The sequence below is a fragment of the Nelumbo lutea genome, chromosome 1 (genome assembly GCF_056320005.1).
Source record: "Nelumbo lutea isolate HS-2025 chromosome 1, American lotus-T2T, whole genome shotgun sequence".
NCBI classification, from domain to species: domain Eukaryota; kingdom Viridiplantae; phylum Streptophyta; class Magnoliopsida; order Proteales; family Nelumbonaceae; genus Nelumbo; species Nelumbo lutea.
This window is the reverse complement of record NC_142684.1, coordinates 62,385,208-62,409,959: the sequence shown is the minus strand read 5'-3', so window position 1 is coordinate 62,409,959 and position 24,752 is coordinate 62,385,208. Positions and strand designations below refer to the sequence as shown.

Genomic DNA, 24,752 nt, shown 5'->3' with positions numbered 1-24,752 from the left:
AGAATCAGGTGGGCAAATTTCAAAAAAAAAAATTCTCTCCCTTTCAACTGGGAATCGAATTCCCTATTTAGAAAATCATATTTTCAAGGATCAATCTTGAACCATAAGCTGAACCAAATCTGAACCAAAAGGAGTAGGAGAGAGGTATACCTGATACAGAGAAATATTATCTCTCAATGAAGGTGTTCACGCCCAAGGAAGGATCCAAAGACTGCTCCCATTGAAGATGGCACAGTGTAGGATGGAGCAGAATCAGCAGTGTTCTTCTCCAAGAACTCTGTCCTTCGCAAGAAACAATAGGATGGCACGTGAGCACAGCTTCCTATCAATTCTTTCTCAAAGAACTGATGACAAGAAAGAATCTTGCTTTCTCCCACAGAGTTGGAGATCGAACTGGATGTCTGGCGGCTGTAGGAAGGAGGCGGCAAGAAAGATTTTCACAGGGATTGCAGAAATCTTTCTTCTGGGATTTCAGCTCTGAAGAGAATGTGAGTATCTTTCTCTAAAGGTTTCTGCCCCCTCCTTCTTTCGTAATCCTAAAAGATTAGCTCCTAATCCAATTTGGAGCTGCTGATCAAAATCATATTTGGACCAGACATCCTTTTAGATGAAAAGGATAAACCCTTATCTTATCTACAGATTAGATCAGCCTTCTCCTAATCTCATTAGGAGGTTTCTAGATCTGAATCATATTCAGATCTGGATTCTCTGAGTGGATAGGGTTAAGACCCTATCCTATCTGCTGATCCATCTTACAATTCGCCCATATTTAACTTGTTAAATTAGTCCAGTTCGAAATGGGCTTTAGGCCCATTAAGCTTATGTGCTCACTTAGCCTTCCTAACTACTGCCCAGTTGGGCTTCCTTGTATGGCGTGGGACCCAAGCAATGATCTACACATCAGCCACATGGGTTCAGCCCAGCCTTTGTTACAAGGCGTGGCCGAATACACTATTATGGACAGTGCACCCCCTAAAACCCATCAAATGGGCTCTATGGGCCCAACACTTACCCTAAGTAGTCTATGGGCCAAGCCACCTTGTAACACCCAGGGACTGTGGGCAGATGCAAGATTAGCCCATCAGGCATTACCCTCAATGGTCTTACACTTAAAATCTCAACCCATAATGATCAAACACTGCCCAACAAGAGAGGACATCTCCCTCGGCTGCAAGGAACAGTATTGCACTCTCTACTTATATGGATCCCGGGAATTAAAACCTTTTGCAAACATTTTAGAAACCATAATATATATATACTTTTATATCTCATATAAAATATACTTTGCAAAACAAATCTCAACGATTGAAATCGGCTGCCGGCAATCTTGGTTTCCATCAGTGAGAGCACATCCCCGACCATTACCTTTGTCCGACAAAGGGGTTGATCCTGTCACTATGATCACCCACTCAGATGAATTCTCAGACTATCTCAACATACCCAGGTTTTGACCCCCGCTAAGGATCTCACTGATTGGTACATCAAAAGACAACCCAATCCGACACCTAGTGCAGTATCATAATCGAGTCTAGGGGTCGGGTGTAACTTTTCAGTTTTGCCCATTAATCTCCAAGGTCCAGGGCAATACTGGAAATCTAGTTCAATTCAAAGATTCAATTAATCCTACACTGTATGTGCCTAAGGTCTCACCCTGGCAGTTGAGACAGGCCACCCCAACCGACTTGGTGGTACAACAGTGTCAGCCTTATCAGGATAGGTCTCCCCAGACCGACCCACTGGCTGTGAACATTCTAAATTAACACAAGTCTCATTAAGTGTCCAGTTTAAGGGTATTACACAAAAACATACCAAGGGAACATGAACCAAATATGCACTTTTATTCATTTACAATAAACTCATAAAGTACATCATTCTAATTGAAGCTAAGGGCATACAAAACTGTCCAACATCTTGCTATTATAAGAACCAACCGCTGCCTCCAAGCTCCTTTCTCCTAGTTCAAGAACAATTTTTTGCTTCTGCTTGAACTCACTAAAACAAGCTTCGAGCTCATACTTTCAAATTTTTCTCCCTTTGATTATTCCGTAGTGAGATGTGATTCAGATGTCTCTCTCACTTCTTCACAGTAAACCCCTTTTGTCTTCTGCTGATTTTTATCCTGTCTCATCAACAATTCCTGTAAACTTCCACAAAAACCATCCAGCCTCTTTTCTCCTTGCCCTCTGGGACGCAAATCAAAAACTTTCTGTTATCCCCAAAGTACTCTGTAATAGCTACAAACCATGCTTCTTAACAGTAGACCAAAATAGCTTTTCCAACCTGGTTTCTTAACAGAGTGCATTGTTCCATTAACAAAACCTTTCAGCCAGCAGATGGCTTTTCTTACTAACAAAATAGAAGCTCTTTTGTCTTCCCAGATCTTCAGCGCTGCTATTCCACTGTTTGTTACTTCCTCAAGTACAAAAGTTTTTGCTTCGATTTCCACCTCCCTTCTCCACCTTAGAGCCACTTGGAAATCTCCAGCTTGCTTCTCCAAGATCCAAGTTACTTAATCTTTCCAAGAAACATTCCCCAATTAAGATCTTGCACTTTAGGAGGGATTGGTTTGCACCAGATTTCTCACTTGCCAAATCACCTTGCTCTTCTTTTATCAGTAGAATCACCTTGTTTAATTAGTCCTAATGAAAACAAGGCATAGATAGCATCACTCTCATCCCTAATCACCCCTCCAATGCCTGAGGGGCCTAGATTGCCCACTTTGCTGCCATTACAATTCAGTTTCATCCAACCACCCACAGGGGGTGACCAAACCTCTAGAATTTTTTGTTTCCTAGAGGCCCCCCAACTCCTGAAGAAATCCTCCACCTTGAATTCCGAAAAGAGTGTCAAGGTCTCAAACCAATGTGCAACTCTTAGAGTTAGGATCTCTATAACTGTCTCCCTACTCTCCTTCTCCCAAAAAATTGTTGTGTTTCTTTCTTCCCAAATTGTCCAGACCACTGCTACTCTTATACATCTCCATAGAAGCCTGCCCCTCCTTTCTTGTGCTTCTCAAAATAGAAGAAGGAATAAACAACCACTCCAAATTGGCAGGAGGGTCCCACCTATAGACAAAAAGAGGAAAAAAAGCATTCCCAGATACAGCAAACAAAGGGACAGGAGATTAAGAGATGAAAAACAATCTCACCATTCAACTTGCATAAGCAACACTAATTGGGGGATAAGGACCAATTTTATCTTTCCCTCTGTAACAAATCACAAGTGTAAAAGCAACCATGGAATACTCCTAGCATATAGTACTAACCTTTAGGGGGATAGAGAAGCACCAAATTTCTTTAACAGGGAAGGAGGGGGAGAGGAAGTGGTTACAAGGGAATTAAAATTGGAGTTATAGGAGAAAATCCCTATAGGATTAAGGGACCAAACTCGGTATCTCTCCTCTCATCATCAAAGATGGAAAATCCCAAAACATTCAACAAGTTAAATGCAGAGGGGGCTTCAGACTTTCAGGTTAAGCCCAATTTTCAATTCAGCCCTAAATAAAAAGGATGAGGTTGGAGGAAATCAGCAACAAGTCTTCCTTTAAAAGTGGAAAGAGCAAAGAGGGAGGCAAAAGCATCTTTCAAAGAGGTTTCCCCTACCCATACATCTTCCCAGAATCTATCTTATTGCCAGAAGCCAAATCATATCTCACATGATTAAGGAAGCTGGAAAGGATACCATGTATAGCTTCCATTCCTTGATAGCTCATGAATACCAGCCACCACTTTGTGCCACAAGCTCTCATTTGCTACAGGAAAGCACCAACACATGTTCAAGAGAGCCAAGTTTTTCAAACTTACATTGCCAATTCCCAATCCCCCTTCTTCCTTCCTTTTGACCACTATTTCCAATCTCACCAAGTGATCTTTCTTCCCTCCCCCTGATTCCAAAAGAAAATCCCCCAGTAGCTTCATGGTTCTTTTCATGACTACCTAAGGCATCCTAAAAACTAGCATGAAATAAACTAGGAGGTTAACTATAGTAGATTCAATCAAGGTTAATCTCCCCCCACCCAAAAAATTTCCATAATAAGCCTTATCTCAATCCCTTCCAATACTAGGTTCCAAAAACTAACCAAAGCCCTCAAATCTTCTTCTTCTAAATTTATACTTTTTTTTATGAATAATGAGAAGTTCTATTAATAGAATTATAAAGATACACAGATAAGGTTCCCAAAAAGAGGTGCAAGGTGCAGCCTCAAATCAGAACAGAGAATTACAGCTTAGCCCAAAACATCTGATTCCTATGCACTCCTTGTTTAGCTAGTGAGTCTGCTAATCCATTTGCAGATCTTCTTTCCCATTGGAAATGGACAGACATGTTTGTAGTTAGCCATCTGAATCTTCGAAAAATCCCTTTATAGAACCAGGCTGTTGTTTCTGGCTCTTTTAACCACTGGATCACCAGCTTTGAATCACCTTCAATTAAGAGCTGTCCACAGTTCAGTTCTTTGGCAAATTCAGCTCCTTGTAACACTGCCTGAATTTCTGCATTATCTGAATCCCCTACTCCTATAGGGCCAGAAAAAAAGAGCGATGATGAGCCTCTCTGCATTTCTAAACACTCCCCCAATACTGGAGGGTCCCGAATTGCCTAGGCTGCTACCATCAAAGTTGAGCTTAATGATACCCTCAAGAGGTTTCCATTCTACTAATAGCTTGCTTTTTACACTAGAACTTTTGGCAATCGCTTCCCAATTTCTCCATAAGTCATCAAAAGAGAAAGGAGAAAAGAGTTCCAAAGTCTTAACCCAGTTGATGGCTCTATTAAGTAAGCATTTCCAAACATTGACCTCATTCCTTTCCTTCTCATCGAAAATTCTGGAATTCCTTTCCTCCCAGACAGTCCAAACCAGTGCAGCTCTAACACACCTCCATATCATCCTACCTCGTTTCGTAGGCCACCTGAATGTTGCAGGTTCAAATAGATTGCTAATCTGCAACAGCAATGTCCACCTGCACCCAAAGAGACTAAAAAGCTTTTCCCAAAGACCTACAACAAAAGAACAGGATATTATTAGATGGTTACAACTTTCTCCATTTGCTTTGCAGAGGACACACCAGTCGGGGGATATATTGAGACAAGGTCTTCTCCTTTGCAGGTTGCCCAAAGTGCTTAGTTTCTCAAGAGAGGCCTCCCAACAAAGAGCTCCCACTTTAGAAGGAATGGATTTAGACCAAATCTCTTTACATGGGAAAGACTGAGAGCTAAGGTCAAAGCACAGGGAGGAGATGAGGCACGAGAGAAGGTACCCGAAGAGTTAGGGGACCAAATACGTGCATCTGGTTTAGAAGGATCCAAGCAAATAGGATCGAGCAGGCTAAGTAACTGAGCAGTCGGGTCAAGCTAAGTAACCCGCTCCAACTCGCTCGCCTCCGCTTCGACAAGCCCCCCCCTCCCTAACTAGTGATATGCATCTTCATTCTTCTTAATACAAAAGACTTTTATTAAAAATAAAGAAAAATGAGGTCCTCCTTCCTCCTCATTCCCCCCTCCTCTTAAGTAGACTTACGCCTCCTTGTTTTCAGGAGGCTTACGCCTCTTACGTTCTGAACTACGCCTCAAGCCTCTAGGTAGTGGAACACCACACGTCACACCTCCGCATTTTAAAACATTGGTAGTAGGTGAATACCACTTATGCTAAAAGGAAAATTTTATATAGAATAGTTGTAAGGACAGCAATACCATATGGAGCAGAGTGTTAGGCAGTCAAGAAACATGTCAAAAAATGTATTTTTTATCAATATGTCAAAAAAAAGTATGGAAGAAAAGCAAAATGTTGAAATGGATGAGTGGGAAAACTAAGAAGGGCAGGATCAGTCACTCGAAGGAACTTATGTGTAACTTCGATAAGTAAAAAAATGAGGGTAAGTAGACTAAGAAGGTTTAGTTATGTACAAAGAAGACCATCTACAGCACCTGTAAGAACATGTGATCTCTTACAAGTTGAAGGGGCTAGAAAAGCTAGGGGTAAACCGAAAAGACACAAATTTTAGTAAGAAATGATTTAAGGGCTCATGATTTAACAAAGGATATGGCACTAAGCAAAACAGAATGGAGAAACAGGATTAATGTAACTCACTGACCCCATGTAGTTGGGACAAGGCTTATATGATGATGATGATGATGATGATGATGATGATTATGATATAAAATTCCACATCTTAAACAAAAAGACAGAATAACCATAAGGGATAAGACAAATGTGCATATCACATCATCTGCACCCATTTCAACAGAACAGTGCCTGAAGAGGAGGGGCAAACAGGGATCAATCTTGATGGGGTTTCTGCACAATTTCAGTATCTATGTTATTCTTTTTTATAATATCAATAAAATTGGAAGTTATCAATCAAAATAGAAAGGAAAAATGTAAACAGAATAGCACCAGAAGTATACCTTATTTATCAACCCATCATCAATTACAGCACTGCTAATCTTCTTAAACAGTTCATACAGTGCTTCTATTTCACTCACACTAACTGTAATCAATAGCAGGAAAAATCTTAGAACCTTTATTTTCACTGTTTAGTAACTTTCAACAACCCAAAAGATAACATAAAGAACAAAATTAACACAAGTAAGACAACAGCAAACAAAATCAAGTGCAATGAATATAATACTTGCAATCACAGATATCATAACTTTCCTATATGTTAAGGTGAAAGGATTCAAGCTGAACAGTTCAGATTAACCAGACAACAAAATGTTTGAGTGGAAGTTGAATTGGGCAAGGAACCAAGAGAAAGGGAGTGGCAAAAAAAAGCTTCAAATACAGTTACTTTTTTTGTAAATTATATTTTGGGGAAGGGGGAAACCCTAGGCTGTTATAATGATTACATGATTATTGAATATAAACCATGGAGAACCATATGCAGGTATAAAATTATAGTTTCTATACTCATACATCAAAAGAAGCACTGAAACTAATACCTTCTTAAAGATACATGAGATGTTCATACTTTAGACATAGAAAGCCTTTCAAAATTCAGGCCCAGCAACCCAAGGTTCTTGCAATTTTCCATCTGTAGCCTAAATGCATTGTCTTTTATTGCCAAAAGATACACTCATTGCATTCCTTTGATGTACACTAACAAAGGGCACAGGGGAAATTGGGAAAGATTCCAATTTAGCAATTTAAATTGTCAAAGGCATTATTTGTGATTATATTAACTTTTTGTGTGTGTGTGAGTGCATGCACACGCGCGCGCGTGTGTGTGTAGGAGAGAGAGAGAGAGAGAGAGGAGAGGTCTAGGAACTGATGGTCAAAGTAGTTATGTTTGACCCAAGCAATCAGCCAACCTCCGAGGTTCCGACCTGCACGAAAAATTAGCCTTATCCAGAGTAACGTGCCAATCAGTTCCGAGTCGTGTAGTGGCACGACCTGCATTTGGTGCAGATGACCCCACCCCCCATATAACTCGGAGAGGTCGGATAACGTCCGCCGCCAACATGGAAGGTACGCACCCCAAAGATAGCAGGTAGATAAGGCCCGACATCCCCAGATATCTCAGACGCAAGATTGGGACCCGACACCTAAAGGACTCGAGCCTCCTCTACCATGGTACGCACGATTTAGTGCAACTTTGCTCTCACTTTCTTGCTCTCTACTCAACTAGCTTGGCTGACTTAAGCATCAAAGTGCTCACCCCGGGTCTAAAACCCTGAACACTCTGGTCTTCCTCTGCACTTGTAGATAGGTGCAACGACCTTAGCACTTTTCGTCTGAGCTGTCCTCCAGCAGGGAAGCAAGCAAACCCGCGTGTCATCACTTACCGGTTCAAGTTTTGAAGCCTTCAAGGGTTCAAGGCAATGTACATGTTGTTTAAAACCTAACAAATGAGAAAAATAACAAAAAACTATATTTTAACTTTAGTTTAATGATGTCTATTTTATTACTATAATCTCAAAATGTTAAGAATATAAAAGTATCCAAGAGCACCGTGTAAAAAATATCTTGGTGATTAAACGAGTCGACCCTCCATGAGCGCCTTATCACCTAGGTGTCACCTTGACAATTATGCTTCTAATTGATGAAGGCTGGATACTTCACCAGACATTCCACTGCCACCTGAAAGTTGAACCACTTGCCCATCCTTTTTTTTTTATGATAACAGAAAAGGAAATTTTATAAAAAGGAAACCACAGATTACATCCTGGTGTAGAGATTACACCACAAACCATTACAAAGATCTTTCCAGATTACATTCTTGAATCTCAATTGCACTCCAAAAGAAGGACCCTAAATCTGACAAGGATATTTGATCAAAATCCGGTAGGATGAGCACCCAATCAGAGACAGCCCTTCCAATGGACTCCAGCACCTTCTCTAACTCATACTGACTGTCTTTGAACACTCTTCTGTTTCTTTCACTCAAAATGGACCAGCATACAACAAACAGAATACAGCTCCAAACAATTCTTGCTTTCTTGCTTCCATTACAGGACGGCCACTTGGAAAAAATTTCAGCCAGAGACTCAGGAAGGAATAGCTGCATGCCAAACAATGTTGAGTAATATCTCCAGCACATCTCAGCCACAGTACACGAAAAGAACAGATGAATGACTGTTTCCTCACTTTTTCCTTGAAGTTGTTCTTCAACTCCCTTCTAGCTACTTTCCCATCTCTTTCTTTCCCTGTTATGGAAATCTGGAGTCCCCCAATTCCACCAAAAGTCAGTGCCTTCTATTGAGAAAGTGTTTCATGGTTGTATTAACACTTTGTGATATGATCCAAAGGAAAAGACCACAATGGTGCTTGTCCCCCAGGTGGTGTTTTTTATGTAAGTTGAATGGCGAAACTACTAATCATATCTTAATCTCCTGTCCTTTTGTTGGCTGCATTTGGGATTGGTTTTCTTCTCTTTTTGGGTGCAGGTGGTCCTCCACTGTCAGCTTGGAATGGAAGGGTTGTTTACTTGTTTAGCCCGTCTTCTTTTAGTTGCTCCAAGAGGAGGGGTAGGACCTTGTGGAGATGCACGAGGACAGCAGTCGTATGGTCAGTCTGGGAAGAAAGAAATTTAAGGATATTTGAAGGCAAAGAAAAGCAAAAGCTTTGATAGAGGTAATAACCTCAAGAGCGGCACACTGGGCTAGAACTTTTAATCTTTTCTATGGTTTTAACCGTTCAAGGTTGATGATTTTTTCAGGTCTTGGGGTGCAATAGACAATTCTTCCTCTAGAAGAGAAAAGGTCTGTGTGCAATGATCACCACCAAGTTGCAGTTGGAAGAAACTAAATTTTGATGGTAGTTGTGTGGGTAATCCAGGACTATCACGCATTGGTGGAGTAATTAGGGATGAGAAAGGAATTATACCCTCATTGTACTCAGGTCCACTTGGGCAAGGTGATGTACTCAGATCAGAATTTTTGGCAATGGTTTGTGGGGTGGAGAAAGCAAAAGAGTTGGGTATTGAAAGACTTTTTTTATCAATATTGAAAGACTAATTATTGAAGGGGACTCGAGAACAATTGTGAGTTCGATGAAAAAGGGAGAAGAAATAGGTTGGAATTTAAGGAATGATTATAGAAGGTTCAAATGGACATCTAAAGAAATGATGATTCAAGTCACTTGGGTTAGAAGATCTGCAAACCATTTGGCAGATGAGCTAGCTAAGCAAGGGGTTCAGAGACGGTCTATGTATTGGGCCCATTTGTAATTTTCTGGGATAAATTTGTCCTCTTGGGTTTGTTATATCTTTTCACAACTTCTTGTTGTACCTCTTTTGTGTAATTTTAATGAATTTTTTTCTGTGTTGCTGATAAAAAAAAAAAAAAAAAAGGTTGTCAAGAGGTAAGAATATTATAGTAAGTTGGATAAGAAGGTCAGCTAATGGATTGGCGGATGGTTTAGCTAAGCAAGGGGTTAATAAACAGCAAATGTATTGGGATCCATTGTAATAGAGTGGGGATTGTAAATTAGGGTAGATAAGCAATTTTAGGGGTTCCATAAAGGCCAGGGAGTACTCCCAACCTGCAGGCCAGCAGGGCATCAGAATTCAAAAGAATAACAACAATGCAGTCCAATCCATGTTCCTACTTTCTAACATATTTGGACCTTGAACTTACCCAATCTGCCAGGGGTAGTTTCTGAATTTACTGACAGCCAAACCAATTTATGCTTCTTGGGATAACTATGCTATGGTAGAAGACCTAAATTTTTCTGCAGTTACATGTGTCACAAGGCATTCATAAAAAATACTTTCAATCAGGCATAAAAACAACAAACAATATGCTTCCATACAAAATCAATCAAAAAAATGTATGCTTACATACAAATAAATATATAACAAACCATTTTCAAAATAACAGGGAAATTTTAAATTTTGAAATTAAGAACCTGTTAAACAAAATAAGCATGTCACCATCTAGATTAGAATAGCAACCACTGTATTGACACATATCTTCAAGAAGTTTAACAGTTTCATAAAATCGATCGAGCATCAAGAAAAGAAATTTTAGGGATGATATGCAACTTACACACTGTTTCGCTTGCAAGAGCTTCTGGATCTTCAAGACCTTTTGTTTGTTTATATAAATCTAGATCGCAACACCTCAGCAGGAAAGCAAACAGATGCTTAAATCCCTCTAGGCACTGCAACATGATAATCCCAGCTCATCAGAACACTCCAAACCTGTGTACCACAAAAAAAAAGAGCACAAAATTTTCAGATCACACCAATCAAGATAAAATCAATCAACCAACATACAGCTAAAAAATAGCAAGGATTTTTTATCATTTACTGTTTATGCTGACACAAAACCAAGCACAAGGGGTCAAAGAAAGTGGAAAGTGAATTCAAAACCCTGTACATTGTCTACAATGAAATGAACAAATGCAGGTAACCCTCCTTTAAGTACTAGAAGAGAGAAAGGTAAACCAAGATGATGCACATAAAATTTGCAAACGAATGAAGACTGAATATTCACACCATGATGACTACAATATAGCAACCACTAAAAAAAGTACTGCACAGATATGTACAACAATGTACATATGCCATCCTTTCATCCAATATCAATAAAACTTAACTGTTAATGATTAAAAAAAAGCTGTAATTGCAATTTTATTAATTACCCAGCTAAATGCCATGCTTCTTAAGACAATAACAGAATGATGAAGGGATAACAGATTTATGGCTGAATGCCTACACAATATCGTAAGAAATATCCTCAAACCTATTTAATTGCACCCCCTAAACAAGGTGAAGACATCAGGTGAACATAAAATCCTATACTTGCATGAAACTTAGTTTAAAATACTTTTTGTTTTGGGAAAAGGTAAAGTATAAATCAGCTACTTCAATGACGTTTAGCTTAAAATACTTAAGTACACATACGTAAATAAGCAGCATGAATCACCTACTCAACATGTTTCACTGAATCAAACATTCAATCTGATAAAATTATTATTATTTTGTTGATATATATATATGTATGTATGTGTGTGTGTGTGTGGTTCATACATCCTGCCCAGGTTGGTAGAACATACACCTTCACAGCTCACAACCTGGGCTAGTAGTTGACTACTAGCCTCAGGTTGCAATATCTTGTGAGTTTGTGGTGTTTTGTGAGTTGGAAAAAAAGGTTTTGATGCCACGAGTTGTGGTTGTTTGTGAGTTAGTGATGGTTTGTGGTGTTGTGATAACTTTGTTGGTGAGCGTGTGAAGCATATGATGATTAGTGATGGTTTGTGGCGTTGTGATAACTTTGCTGGTGAGCGTGTGAAGCTCCTGTGGTATTCGAAAAGTGTAGTGATGTGGTAGTCTGTGGTGTATTGGTGGATTGTTGGTGAACGTGTCAAGCTCCCTTGGTGTTCGAGAAAAGTGTAGTGACGTGATAATTTGTGGTGTATTGGTGAACTGTTGCTTCAAGTCCCTTCAACATCTCAAGGTTTATGGTTTTTGCTTCAATAGTAAACCTGTTTTCATGGAGGTTGCTTCAACATCCTTATTTGCAAACTCAAGCTTGTTTTCACACCTTGAGTTTGAGGGGGGCTGTTGAGAGATATATTGTATTTGGTTGTATTTGGGTTGTTGGAGATTACAGGGGTATATTTGTAATATTGATAAGTTATGGGGACATGGATGTATTTATGGGAGAAAGAAGGGATTATGTGTAATTCTGATATAATCTGGACTTCGCTTATTTAAGCTAGTGAGTGTGTGAGATTAGGGTTTGAGGAGAGAGTGAGAGTGGTATTTTGTTGTGAGTCTATAGAAAGATCAATCATGTATGTCTTGTTCTCATAGTAGATATTTTTCCCTCTCTTCCCATGGATGTAGGCTACCGAGCCAAACCACATTAAAACTTGGTGTTCTCTCTATTTCTTCTTCTTATTTTCTCCTTGATTTGTTATTCTATTTTATGTTGGTTGACAGAAACTATAAAAGAAAAATGTTTTTTTGGTAAATTATAAAACAAAAAAGTTGATACTTAGATTTTCATTGACCGCCCCAATTTAGTGAGCAAGATATTTACCATGAAACTAATATTCTGGCCAACTTAGATTTTTCAAAAGATTCATTTATCCATGCCTTTATTAAACAGGAAATGACCCTCTTTAACACTTAAGCTTTAATTACCTATGCTTCAGGCATCTAAGGCCCCGTTTGGCATTGTTCTTGCCTGTTCCTGATCCTAGAGAAATTACTGTTCCAGAACAGGAATGGAATTTCTGGTTCCTGGGGAATAATACTAGTGTTTAGCAATTTGTTCCTTAAGAGCAAGTTTCTATTCTAAAGAAACAGAAACAGCATTTGGTAGAAGCAGATTGAGTAGAAGAAATTACATGGTAATAGGGTTTGACCATTTAGAATAACTTCAGAGCCTAGCCCCAACCATACACTAAGAAGCATGTGACCTTAAAGGGTAGTTGTTCAGCAACTGTGCAGTATATTGATAATCTATTTTATTTTCGCTGTGAGTAAACTTACATGGAAAGCACACTCCACTCTCCGTTAAACTTAACCGTTAAATTTCCTAACACTCAATTAATTACAGTGAGAATCAAATCACATTGGCTTTCAGAGGAAAAAAAAAATCAAATTACATTGTTTCAAGTTCAATGGCCTAATCCAAACGATCGACGATGTAAATCAGATGGAGAAACATAGTACTTTACAATAGTAGTAGCACTAATCATTATTGGTTGTAGTTAATACAAACTTAGAAATCCAAACAAAGAAAATATAGATCTGAACATGCAAAATACGCTCCCAGCACAGGTATCAAAAATTTTATCAACTAATTTCTCAGCTCAGCATAACAGAACCCGATCCGAAATTCTATTTCAAAAAACAAAAATGAGAATCGAACGAAGTGATGATGATAACTACGAGTTCTTTGATTAGGACAATAAATGGGAAATCAATCCGGAATCAAATTAATGTTCCAATGAGATAATGTACGAGGAAAAGAACAATTAAATAAAATTAAAAAGAATGTGAAGAAATCGTTCAAGAGGAATGAAGGAAAATAAAAGTGCAATAGGGATAGATAAAGAGGGGGGAGCGGAGAGCTTACCATTGGAGAATCCATGAGGAAGGTAACAGGAAAGCAGAAAAGGAATCGAAATTCTGCAACATGTCTCGCTGCTTTTGTTTTCTCCGGATTCTAATTTCCCTTTGCAGGTGGCGATTGTGATTGAAGAGGTAATAGACGTGGGAGTCTCTCGGTGTGGGTGCGCGCGTGTGACATGTCTCTCGGAGTGGCTGCGCGCGTGTGACATGTTTTTTTGGCCAATGGTATATATTATTTTTAAATTATATATATCATTTTTAAATTTATATTTTTATATTAAAAATTATATATTTATAGATATATATATCATTTGTAAATTTATTTTTTATAATGTTACTGTGATTTATTAAATTTAATTTTAATTTTGTAAGTTTAAGCCATTTGAATCGACCATTAATCTGAAAATCGATACAATTCAAGTGATCGATTTTCAAAAATGGCCAATTGGTTCGGGCGGCCAATTCCCCAACTTGACCAGGTCAATTTGGTTGGCCAAATAGCTTACAACCGAACTGAACCAACCCGGTGAATACTCTTAATTTTAGTTAAACTAATACTCTAATCTCTAATAAATAACAACAGTTTAATCTCCAATAATTATTGAAATTTTATAGTAAAAATATACATTTTTTGAAATATATTGATAATGAAAATGCAATAACTAAGTAATAACATTACAGCAATTACAAAAATATAATAAATACTAAAAAAATATATTAAATTAGTGAAGAAATTGTGTATTCTCAAATAATAGTTTAATCTCTAATAAATATTAATCAATAAATTAAAACAAAAATATAATAAGTACAATAAATTAAAGGTAAAAAGTTAAATAACAGTAGTTTAATCTCTAATAATTATTGAAATTTTTCTTTTAAATAAAAAACGAAAAATATATTTATACATATATTAAGATTTATACATAATTATTGAAAATATATTTATCACAAAAAACTATAAATAATTATTAAAATACAATAAATATTAATTTCATTATATATTAATATAATATATATTAAGATTTCAACGTTATTATTAATAAATATCAATATTTCTGAAAGTTATTTTCTATAATTAATAATTGATATAAGTGAAATTAGTTATTTACAATACTATTTAGTTATTTAAATAATATCATTATTTATATTTTAAAATATTAATTATTTAACCACTTTAATAATCCATAAAATTATTATTTATATTATTATTACATAATTTCGTTATTAATTTTGTAAAATACTAAATTATTATTAATTTGAATATTATATTATAATTATTTTTCCACTTTTAAGAAAAAATTTAAATTTAATACATAATTTCATTATTTTAACTATTTAAAATCTAGTTATTTTAAATATTTTGTTATTTAAAATATTTAGTTATTTAAATATTTAAATAATATATAAAAATATTTAAAAATTGTTTGATTTAAATTTAATTTATTTTAATGTTGTTACATTATAATTAATATTTTGTTATATAATTAATTAGCTATTTTTAGTATTTTTTTGCTTATGATATTTAGTTATTGAAATATTTAAATAATACTTTATTTTTTTAATGTTAAATTCTTATTATTTGAACAATATTTAAATTGGATAATTTGGGAAATTATAATTTATATTGTTAATACATAATTTTGTGATGAAATTTGTAAAAATATAAAGTTATTAAATAAAATAATATTATTAAATATATTATAATTATTTTTTTAATTTTTAATAAATATTTGAAAGTTATTATATAATTTTGTTAGAATATTTAAATAAATCTTAAATTTTTAATTCAAACTTTCTTTAGATAAATATAGATAAAAAGTGATGAAAATGATAAATAGAAATTATAGATAATTTATGAGATAAACTCTCTAATAAATTAGAGATAACTAATAGGGCCCGTAAAAATGCATGAGGGAATCTTATATGAAATCTGAGTCAATTGGGTCATAATGAAGATAAATTTTGGCCTAGTCCTACAGGTGCAAATCTCAACATTAGGTCGGATCCAACATGTGGTTAGGCCAAAGTTTATCAACCCAGGCCTAGCTTAACCCAATATAATTTAGAGAGAGGCTTACGCTCGGACTTGGGTTAGGTATGGTCAAGCTTAATCGAATTGATTGGGTTTTAAAGAATGCATAGATATAATTTTATTTAAACATCTTTTATTGGGTTTTAAAGAATGCATAGATATGCACAAATTCAAGCTTATACAATCCTAGAATTTTCGAGCTAGGGTGGGCTAGGATTAAAATGATTACTACTATATCCATGTATATGTAATTTGAAAAAAGACAATCTTATACAAATATAATGCATGTATGTATGTGTTTTGTTGGGTAAGACTTGAGTTGGAGTAAGCCCAACTTAGGTTGGGTCAAGCTTTTGACTATCCAAGCCCTTAACACCCAAAATTTACATCAAACCCGAATTTTCTAACCCAAGCCAAGCCCACAACCCGAAACATAAGATAAGCATAACATGTGCGAAAACTCGGGTTGGGTCAAATAAGTTTAAATCCAATCCAACCATAAACATATTAATGTTTAATTTCAGCAATTATTAAATGAGATTTAAATTAATGAAACAATATTTAAAACTAATAAATTTATATTGTATTATTTTATTTTTATTGCTTTTAATTTTATTATTGTTAGAGGTATGGGTTGTATCAAGTTTACTAGGTTCCACTTACATGGTTGTATCAAAAGTAGGGGTGTAATTCGGTCAAGCTATGGGTCATGTTGAAGATTAACCCCCCAACCCTAAAAGGTGCAAACCTTAGATACAGACCTGGTCCAACCTGAGGTTAAGCCCAAGTTTATCAACCCATACCCTATGAGTTTAAACCAACACAACTCAGGTTGTACTTGGGCTTGAGTTGGGCCAGGCCAAGTTAGTCAAGCTTGGACGAATTGGTCAGGCATGAAAGAATTAATGTATCTATTGATTGAAAATATGTACAAATTTTATTTACAAACATATATATATATATATATATATATATATATATGTGTGTATTTATACATACTATATGTATATACACATATATATGTATTTATACATACTATATATATATATACACATATATATGTATTTATACATACTATATATATACACATATAATACACATGCATATGCATTTTTTTGGATGGGCTCGAGTTGGGTCAAGTTGGGCTTCGGCTACCCAAGGCAACAACCCAAGTTTAGGTTGGGCCCAAGTTTTCTTGCATAGGCCCAAATCATAGTCCGGAAACTTAGGCCTGACCTGTGCAAAAACTCAGGTTGGGCCTGGTCAAGCTTGGGTTGAACTGACCTGTGCAAAAACTCAGGTTAGAAAATCAACATACCAAACGATGGGTCACAAGAGAGTAAAAAAAATCAATTTACTATTATTTAATAATAATTTATTGTTAATTAACTATAATTAGGATTATTTTCAAGTTCAATTAACATTAGTTTACTATTAATTAAATTAACTTTATTTGTTGACTCAGAATTATTTTTTGCTAAATTAACATTATTGTTAAAGTTCAATAAATTTAATGGTAATGTTGACAACTAATTGTGTCATTAATGATTCTGAAATAATAATTAACTATCATTACTCATATGCACAAAATTAGCAAAGTTGTTTTCTCTCTCTCTCTCTCTCTCTCTCTCTCTCTCTCTCTCTCTCTATCTATCTATCTCTATCTCTCTCTCTCTCTCTCTCTATATATATATATATATTTCTCACATGAGAGCAACCCATTTCCTATTAATAAATAAATATATATATATATACATAATAATTAGACATATATAATTATCTAATTATTTAAATATTGTTAGATAATTAGATATATAATTATCTAATTATATAAAACTATAAATATATAATAGTTATTATAAATTTTGTTAATAACTAGATATCGAACCGTTCGGACTGTTTTGACCATTTTTTTTTTGTTAGAACAGGCCAATCGTTCGGTTCGAATGGTTGGACCGTTGGACCTAGTAACCAGACCCTTGATTGGTTCGATCACCGATTCGGTTTTAAAATTATATAAATACTGTTAAATATATTTAATTATATAAATATTGTTAGATAATTAGATATATATAATTATCTAATTATATAAATATATAATAGTTATTATAAATATTGTTAATAACTAGATATCGAACCGTTGGAATGGTTTTGACCATTTTTTTAATTTTTTTATTTTCTTGTGAGAATGGGCCGACTGTTCGACTTGGTAATTGGACCCCTAATCGATTCGGTCTCCAAGTCGATTTTAAAAACATGATGTTATGTCATTCAAACGTGTGTGACTCATACAACCCAAAAATGGAACCATTATGGCCACCGGTTTTTGGGTCGACGGTTCGAACGTCCAGTTTAAATGGGCGGCCCATTCTAACAACAAAAATAAAAAAAAAACGACCAAAAACCATTAAACGGGTCAATGAGTCATTGACCGATTCAACGAATTTTGGCCAAGGGTCTAGATTGGGGTAAAATGGAACTGGTTGCCCAGATGGTTCCCAATTAAAAATATAAAAAATGGATGACCCGTTCTGACAACAAAAATTACAACCAAAAAATTGAGTGTGAGGTCTATTAAGCAGTACCATACGTGTTATGTCATTCGAGCATCTGACTCATACGACCTGAAAATGGAACCGTTCTGGCCACCTATTTTTAAGTCGACACTTTGGCTATTCGGTTTGAATGGATGGCCCGTTCTGACAACAAAAAAAATAAAAAAATGACAAAAAACCATTGAATGGGTCAATGGTTCAACCGCCTAGGTCAATGGTTTGTTGACCGATTCAACGATTTTTTGACAGGGACCGAGATTAGGATAAAACGGAACTGGTTGCTTGGACGGTTCCCAATTAAAAAAAATAAAAAATGGCCAAAATCTATTGAACAGGTCAACAGAACGATGGTTTGACCACTCGGGTCAATGGATCGTTGACCAATTCAATGGTTTTTGGCCAGGGACCGGATCAACACGTCAATGGTTCCATTCCAGCCCCTGCGAAGCAGGGCCCCTCGACTAGTGTATTCCTTAAATCCAAAGGTAAACTCATTAACAAGCACAAAATTGACATTTTACAAACATGGGTCTCTAACTCTCCATTCCTTTGAGTCCAAATAGTTTGGTCGCTTTGTTCTCTTTGTTTCAATAAATAGGAGTGACATTTTACAAACAAATTAAATGGAAAAGGAATGAAAACGTACCTTCTTAAGGTAGATGTAGGTTGTAGTATCGAGCAACTTGTTTTGGATCACACATGTTTCAGGCCTCTCTGGACACATGTTGCATTATTGAGCAACCTATATTGGAGCATTGCTATTGTTCTTCTAATACATTTTTGTTTGTTACGGTTATTCTTCTAATATGAGAGTAAAATAAGGGAAAGAGATATCTAAAGAAAGAAACAAAAAAGGAGACAAATTATATAAGACCTATCATATAGTAAGGTCCGAACGAGGCAAACTCATAGCCACTTTTGATTTGGTATCTACAAACTCTAAAAAAAAATACAAAAATGGAAGAAAAATCGTATGGAGGTAAATACATGACCCTTTTAGTAGGAGAAACAACAAAATTTCCTCAATGCAATTAAGTGTATTCTCTAAAAATAAAAAAAAAAATGAAGGAAAAGATAAGGAAATAAAGAAAAGAAGTAGGTTCCTAATCTGTCTCATTTCTTACAAATTGAAAAGTGGGTTAGGCATGATGAGGTGTCCATATCAAAAAGGGAGAGGAGACCGATGAAGTGGCTTTTTCAGAGAGCAAGGAAAGTTAAGCAAAGAGGGGTTGAGAGCTCATGGTTGGGGTAAGGGAGAAAGGAGAGGTCATCTGACAGAGCCTCAACTACTTTAGTGTATAAATAAATAAATAAATAAATAAATAAATATATATATATATATATATATATATATGTATAGAAGATAAATAGGAATTAAATATGATTTAAGAGAAAGTGAAGGATAGTAAGTGAATGAATGAGGAGATTATTTAGGTTATTAGGAACATGGAAGAGAAAGTAAGTGAGTGAATGAGAGAGAGAGAAATTTTAGGTAATTCTACAAGTTTGCGCTTTACAATAAGAAATAGGTTTAACTTCAAATTAAGATGTATTAGGTGTTAGTCACTTCAGAACATAGCAAAAAGTTAATTGAACAATGAGTACTTATTATTTTAACTTATCTCCGCCAAAACCTGGGAAAAAACTTCTTTATATACAATATATATATATTTTTTAATGTAGTTTTGTATTGCTCATTATTACTAAGGATCAAAATGTTTAAACCTTTTTCATAGTAGTCAAAATAAGAAATCTTTAGACAATTTGTAGTATACTGTGCCCACTACCCACAAATAGTTAAGGTTGTAGTATAAGCAAGAAGTAAAATAACACAAATATATAAAAACTGTGCAAAAAGTTTGTGCATGATGCAGGCTCTGGGCCAACATACAAGTAGGGTTTTTAACAAAACATCATAAACCGATCAAATCGACCAAACTGGACCTGATGAGGGCAGATTTGGCCCTCCGGTGAAATTGTGACACCTGGCACCTCATACAAACAAAGTGCAGCCTTTTGACAACTAGGTAGCTTTGGAAGCTCGGGTAGCTCGGCAGAGCTTGCCACTTAAAGACAGCTCCGCATGGCTCGCCACAGGCAGCTCGACATAGCTCGGGGAGCTCGGGAAGCTAGGGGCAGCTCGGCATAGGCAGCTGGCCACTCCGCAGGCAGCGTCTTATGAAGAGCTCGCCACTTAGGGGCAGCCCGCCACTGGCAGATGGCCACTCCGCAAGCAGCCTGACGTCTTATGAAGAGCTCGCCACTTAGGGGTAGCTCGGCGTATCGCAGGAAGATCTCTTGCCTGACAACCGTACCTGACAGATCCGAAGACTTGCACCCACGTCTCTCGCTAGGCGGCGTCGTGCCCGCCAACCCTGAGAGTTGTCCCTTGACTGGCAGAGTCGTACTCTGCAGCAACCGCCTGCACCCACCACCTCAACTCTGCCAGTAACGGCTGTGGTAGAGAGATAGAGGCGGTTACATCTGACTTGACAGAGGTTGTTACGCCTGATTTGATAGGACACCGCTATATAAGGACTCCGACCCCAAAGACAAGGAGGAGAGAATGAAAAAATGGAGGTAATCCTTGCTCTCTAGCTCTCTCATTTCTCTCCAAGCTCCCTACAATCAGAATGCTAACTTAGGCATCAGAGAGTCTTCACTGGGAAAATACCCCAGGGTCCTCTGATTCAATTCTTGCAGGTTCCTCGGCTCCCACCACCTACAAAGATGAGGAAAATATGGAGTTCTCGCAGGTCCCTCAGCTCCCGCCGCCTACAAAGGAGAGGAGGTCACCTCATGCAGAGGGCAGTTGGGTTGCGCTACACCAGGGAGCTCCACCATCCCCTGAATTACAGGCCGCCTAGGAGCAGGTCAAATGATGAGTCCACCCAGGTAGCTCGTCACCGAGTAGCTCACCGCCAGGGAGCTTGTCACCAGGTAGCTCACCACTAGGGAGCTCGTCACCAAGTAGCTCACCACTAGGGAGCTCTTCACCAGGTAGCTCACCACTAGGGAGCTCGTCACCAGGTAGCTCACCACCAGGGAGCTCGTCACCAGGTAGCTCACCACCAGGGAGCTCGTCACCAAGTAACTCGTCAGCAGGTAGCTCACCGCCAGGGAGCTCGTCACCAGGTAACTCACCACCAGGGAGCTCGTCACCAAGTAACTCGTCACCAGGTAGCTCACCGCCAGGAAGCTCATCACCAGGTAGCTCACCACCAGGGAGCTTGTCACCAAGTATCTCACCACCAGGGAGCTCTACCATCCTCTCCTGGGAGCAGGTCAAATGGCGAGACACTCAACCAAAAAGAAATTGATACATCACAAAAAATTGGTACGTGACTAGAAACGGTTATATCAGGACCAATCCAATCTGAGATGGTCAGTTTTATAAAAACTCAGTTGGTTTAAGTTTTGATAACAATAGAAACTGACGATTCGGTTCGGTTATGGCTTATATTTTTATGACCTGACTTAAAACTGACCCGATCCATTGGTACAGCTACACTACAACCCGACGATTCGGTTCGGTTACGACTACACTACAACGTAAAATTCTGTCCGTCCAAGGATCCATTGGTCTTTGATACAATCTAGATTTTATTGATGGGACCTATATTCCATGTGTTTGGATAGAATGAAACAAATGTAAGAATATAGTATCACCTACGGACGTGGGCCCCTTACTAGTCATTTCATTTGTTAAGTTTTTATGAAACTATGGGATATAGCTACCTAAGCATCTATAAAATCCACCCCACTTTTACACCAAACCATGTCATTAAATTCATGCACTTGAACTTGACACATGGAATAGCTAATCATCTATAAAATCCACCCAAACAAACATTATCAAAGTATTTGTACTTGGGCCCACAAAGGAGAACATTAGATCAGTTGAATTCAAACTGACTAAAACTTACCCCAATGATAACCAATTTCAATTCGGTTATAAATTAACTTTGGTCGGTTCTGATTGGTTTTTAAATCAACCCAATGTGATCGGTTCGGTTGACAAAAATAGGTAAAATCGAACCAATCCGACCCATGTATAGGACTACATACAAGTTTGTGCATTACAACAGGAAACATGATTTGGTGACTTCAAATGAATGAGTAGGCATTTTTTAACTTCTCTCTGCCAAAACCTAGGAGAAAACTTATTTATATATGATTTTTTTTTGTAGTTTTTGTATTGCTCATTATTATTGAGGATTAAAATTTTCAAACCTCTCTTGGAGTGACTCTTGAAATGGCCATGTACAATTGATCATTCAAATGGGCCCCAAATGAAATAGGGTTCCTCTTTGAAGAGGAAACAAGAGGAGGGCTCATTAAAGGAGATCATTCAATGATCCATAGAAATCATGGCAATGATGTGCATTCAGTCATAATGGGTGTGGAGAGTCACATAAGTTTTTTCACGGGCCAAGCACTTACGGCTCATGAACGAATCACATTCACATAACATATCGCATAAATAATTGATCCAAATCAATATAAAAATTTGTAATAATCAGATCTATTTAGATTAACACACGATCAACCCATTAGTGGACCAAATTATCTAATAATTTTCATCTTGGTATATAAGCCCAATTGGAAAAGGCAATTCAGCCTATATAGCTGTCTATGCTGAAATGTAGGAATGACAACGAGTAAGGTATCCGTGCAAATTGCCCTACCCATTCCTAAACTCGCTTAGGTACCCTTGATCCCAGACCTGTCTAACTTTTTCTCTCAATTTCCCAAACCTGCCCTATCCCACCCAATTATCATTTGATCTAGACTTTTCTTCAATTTCAATATTAAGTATATATAAAAAAATCTTAAATGTTCATTCTCAACCAACATTCGACAATAACCAACATTAATAGAATCCTTCCATATAAAAGAACAAAACAAAATAGTCTTAAGTAAAAAATAAATAAATAAACCTAAGTGACATAAGAGAAACGTTATTTCAAGAACTCTTGTTACATTTTAATCCTCCAATGTAATATCATCCTCAATTGAAGACATGTACATTGAATCAGCTACTAAAGAAGAACAAGCATATATAAATATTTTACAATAAGAAAAAGAAAAGTTAATGTTTTATACTATTGCATATATTATTTAAAAAATAAGAATAAAATATAGTTGTTACCTTTCATTTCACTCCATAAACCAATTCTGTGAGCATATTAAAGCCCCTAAAATATCCGGGTGAAGCCTACTTCGATGTAGACTAACTATCCTCCCACTAGTATTAAAAACTAATTTAAATGCAACTGTAGAAAGTGGAATAGGTAGGAAGTCTTGGGCAATCTTTTGTAAAATGGGATATTTATCTTCCACCAATTAAGAATATTAAATTCTTGGGTCCATGGCAACATAGGTTCCTCTAAAAAATGATCTAATTTGGATATTACATTCACACAAGAAGAGTTAGTGTTAAGAAATTGAACTAACTTTGTAATGCCTCCCTCATCTTCCTCCTCATAACCATCCAACTCTATTCTTTTAAAGTTGATCCATCAAGTGAATGGCTAATATGCACCTCATCAACTCTTAATTGATACTCTTGAAGCAAATCAAAACATGTCTTTCTAACATTTTCAATTTCATGTGCTGCAAAATTACCGTAAATAGATGGGAAGTAAAACTTCACAACTTTTAATTTATACATAGGGTCCAAAATAAATGCAATTGTTGTAATAATGTGTACAATACTCCAATATTTGTCAAACTTTTCAAATATTTTTTTGTCATTCCATTTATCATTTCATATGAAAATGTCATCCACTTACGCAAAGCCTCCATAACCTCACAATTTTTGACAAAGTAAACATTTGAAATTTGATACTTTGAACAATAAAAGAGCTCAATAACATTATTAAAAAGCTTAAACTTTCCACAAATATTCTTAGCCATATTCTAATCTTCTTCGGAAGGCATACAAGAATAATGCTTCTCCCTAAGCTTCAATCTAGGAAAAACATCCCTATATTCTAAGGTTGTTTGAAGAATCAAATAAGTGCAGTTCCAACGAGTTTTACAATCAAGAATCAACTTCTTAGAACAACTAAGTTTTAGTTGATTAACCATTTCCTCAAAATTTTCAACCCTAGATAGAATAGCTGACCAATATGCAAAACTATGATGAATTTTTCAATGACATTTTTTATAACTACCAACCCATCATTCACAACTAGATTGATAATGTGGACACAACATCGCATGTGAACAACACTTCCATTAAGTAAACAATGTTGAAATAACTGGTCAACTATTATATTAAATCATCCCATCACTTAAGCAACAATTATCTACAATAATGGTTGACAATTTTGTCTCTATGTGCCATGATGTTAAACCCCCCATTAACTTATCAGCAAACACCACCATTGTGTGAGGTGTAGGAATATACACAAACCTAAGTGTTATAACATAAACAAAATAAATTGCATATTCAATTATATAGAAACTAATGCTTGAATGTGAAAATAATTAAAAAATAATATACCATGAATATTTAATAGCATAGGAAGAGTGTTACCTCAAAATGCGGCTCTGCAACACCTAATTTTCATCAGTTGTCATATAACCCTTCTTTTGGCTCTGCAACTTTTCCTTAATGTCATAAATTCTAATGGT

General features: G+C 36.4%; 1 protein-coding gene across 6 annotated transcripts in view; it reads right to left on the bottom strand.

Annotated features, from left to right (window-relative positions):
- The window catches only part of LOC148874865 (calcineurin B-like protein 3), a 52,398-nt gene extending 38,732 nt beyond the window's left edge, over window positions 1-13,666 (bottom strand). For 5 of the 6 annotated variants that reach the window (XR_016104829.1, XM_088963798.1, XM_088963799.1 and 2 more), the window contains exons 1-3: window positions 13,528-13,652; window positions 10,483-10,637; window positions 6,403-6,485 (exon numbers count right to left, since the gene is read on the bottom strand). Coding sequence is in view for 5 of the 6 variants with exons in the window: in XM_088963798.1 (XP_088819924.1) it covers window positions 6,403-6,485; window positions 10,483-10,606 (207 nt within the window). In the remaining variant the exon portion in view is untranslated. Of the gene's footprint in view, window positions 1-6,402; window positions 6,486-10,482; window positions 10,638-13,527 lie in introns of all 6 variants that reach the window. The other variant, XM_088963801.1, reaches the window with a different exon arrangement.
- Between the last annotated feature and the right edge of the window lie 11,086 nt (window positions 13,667-24,752).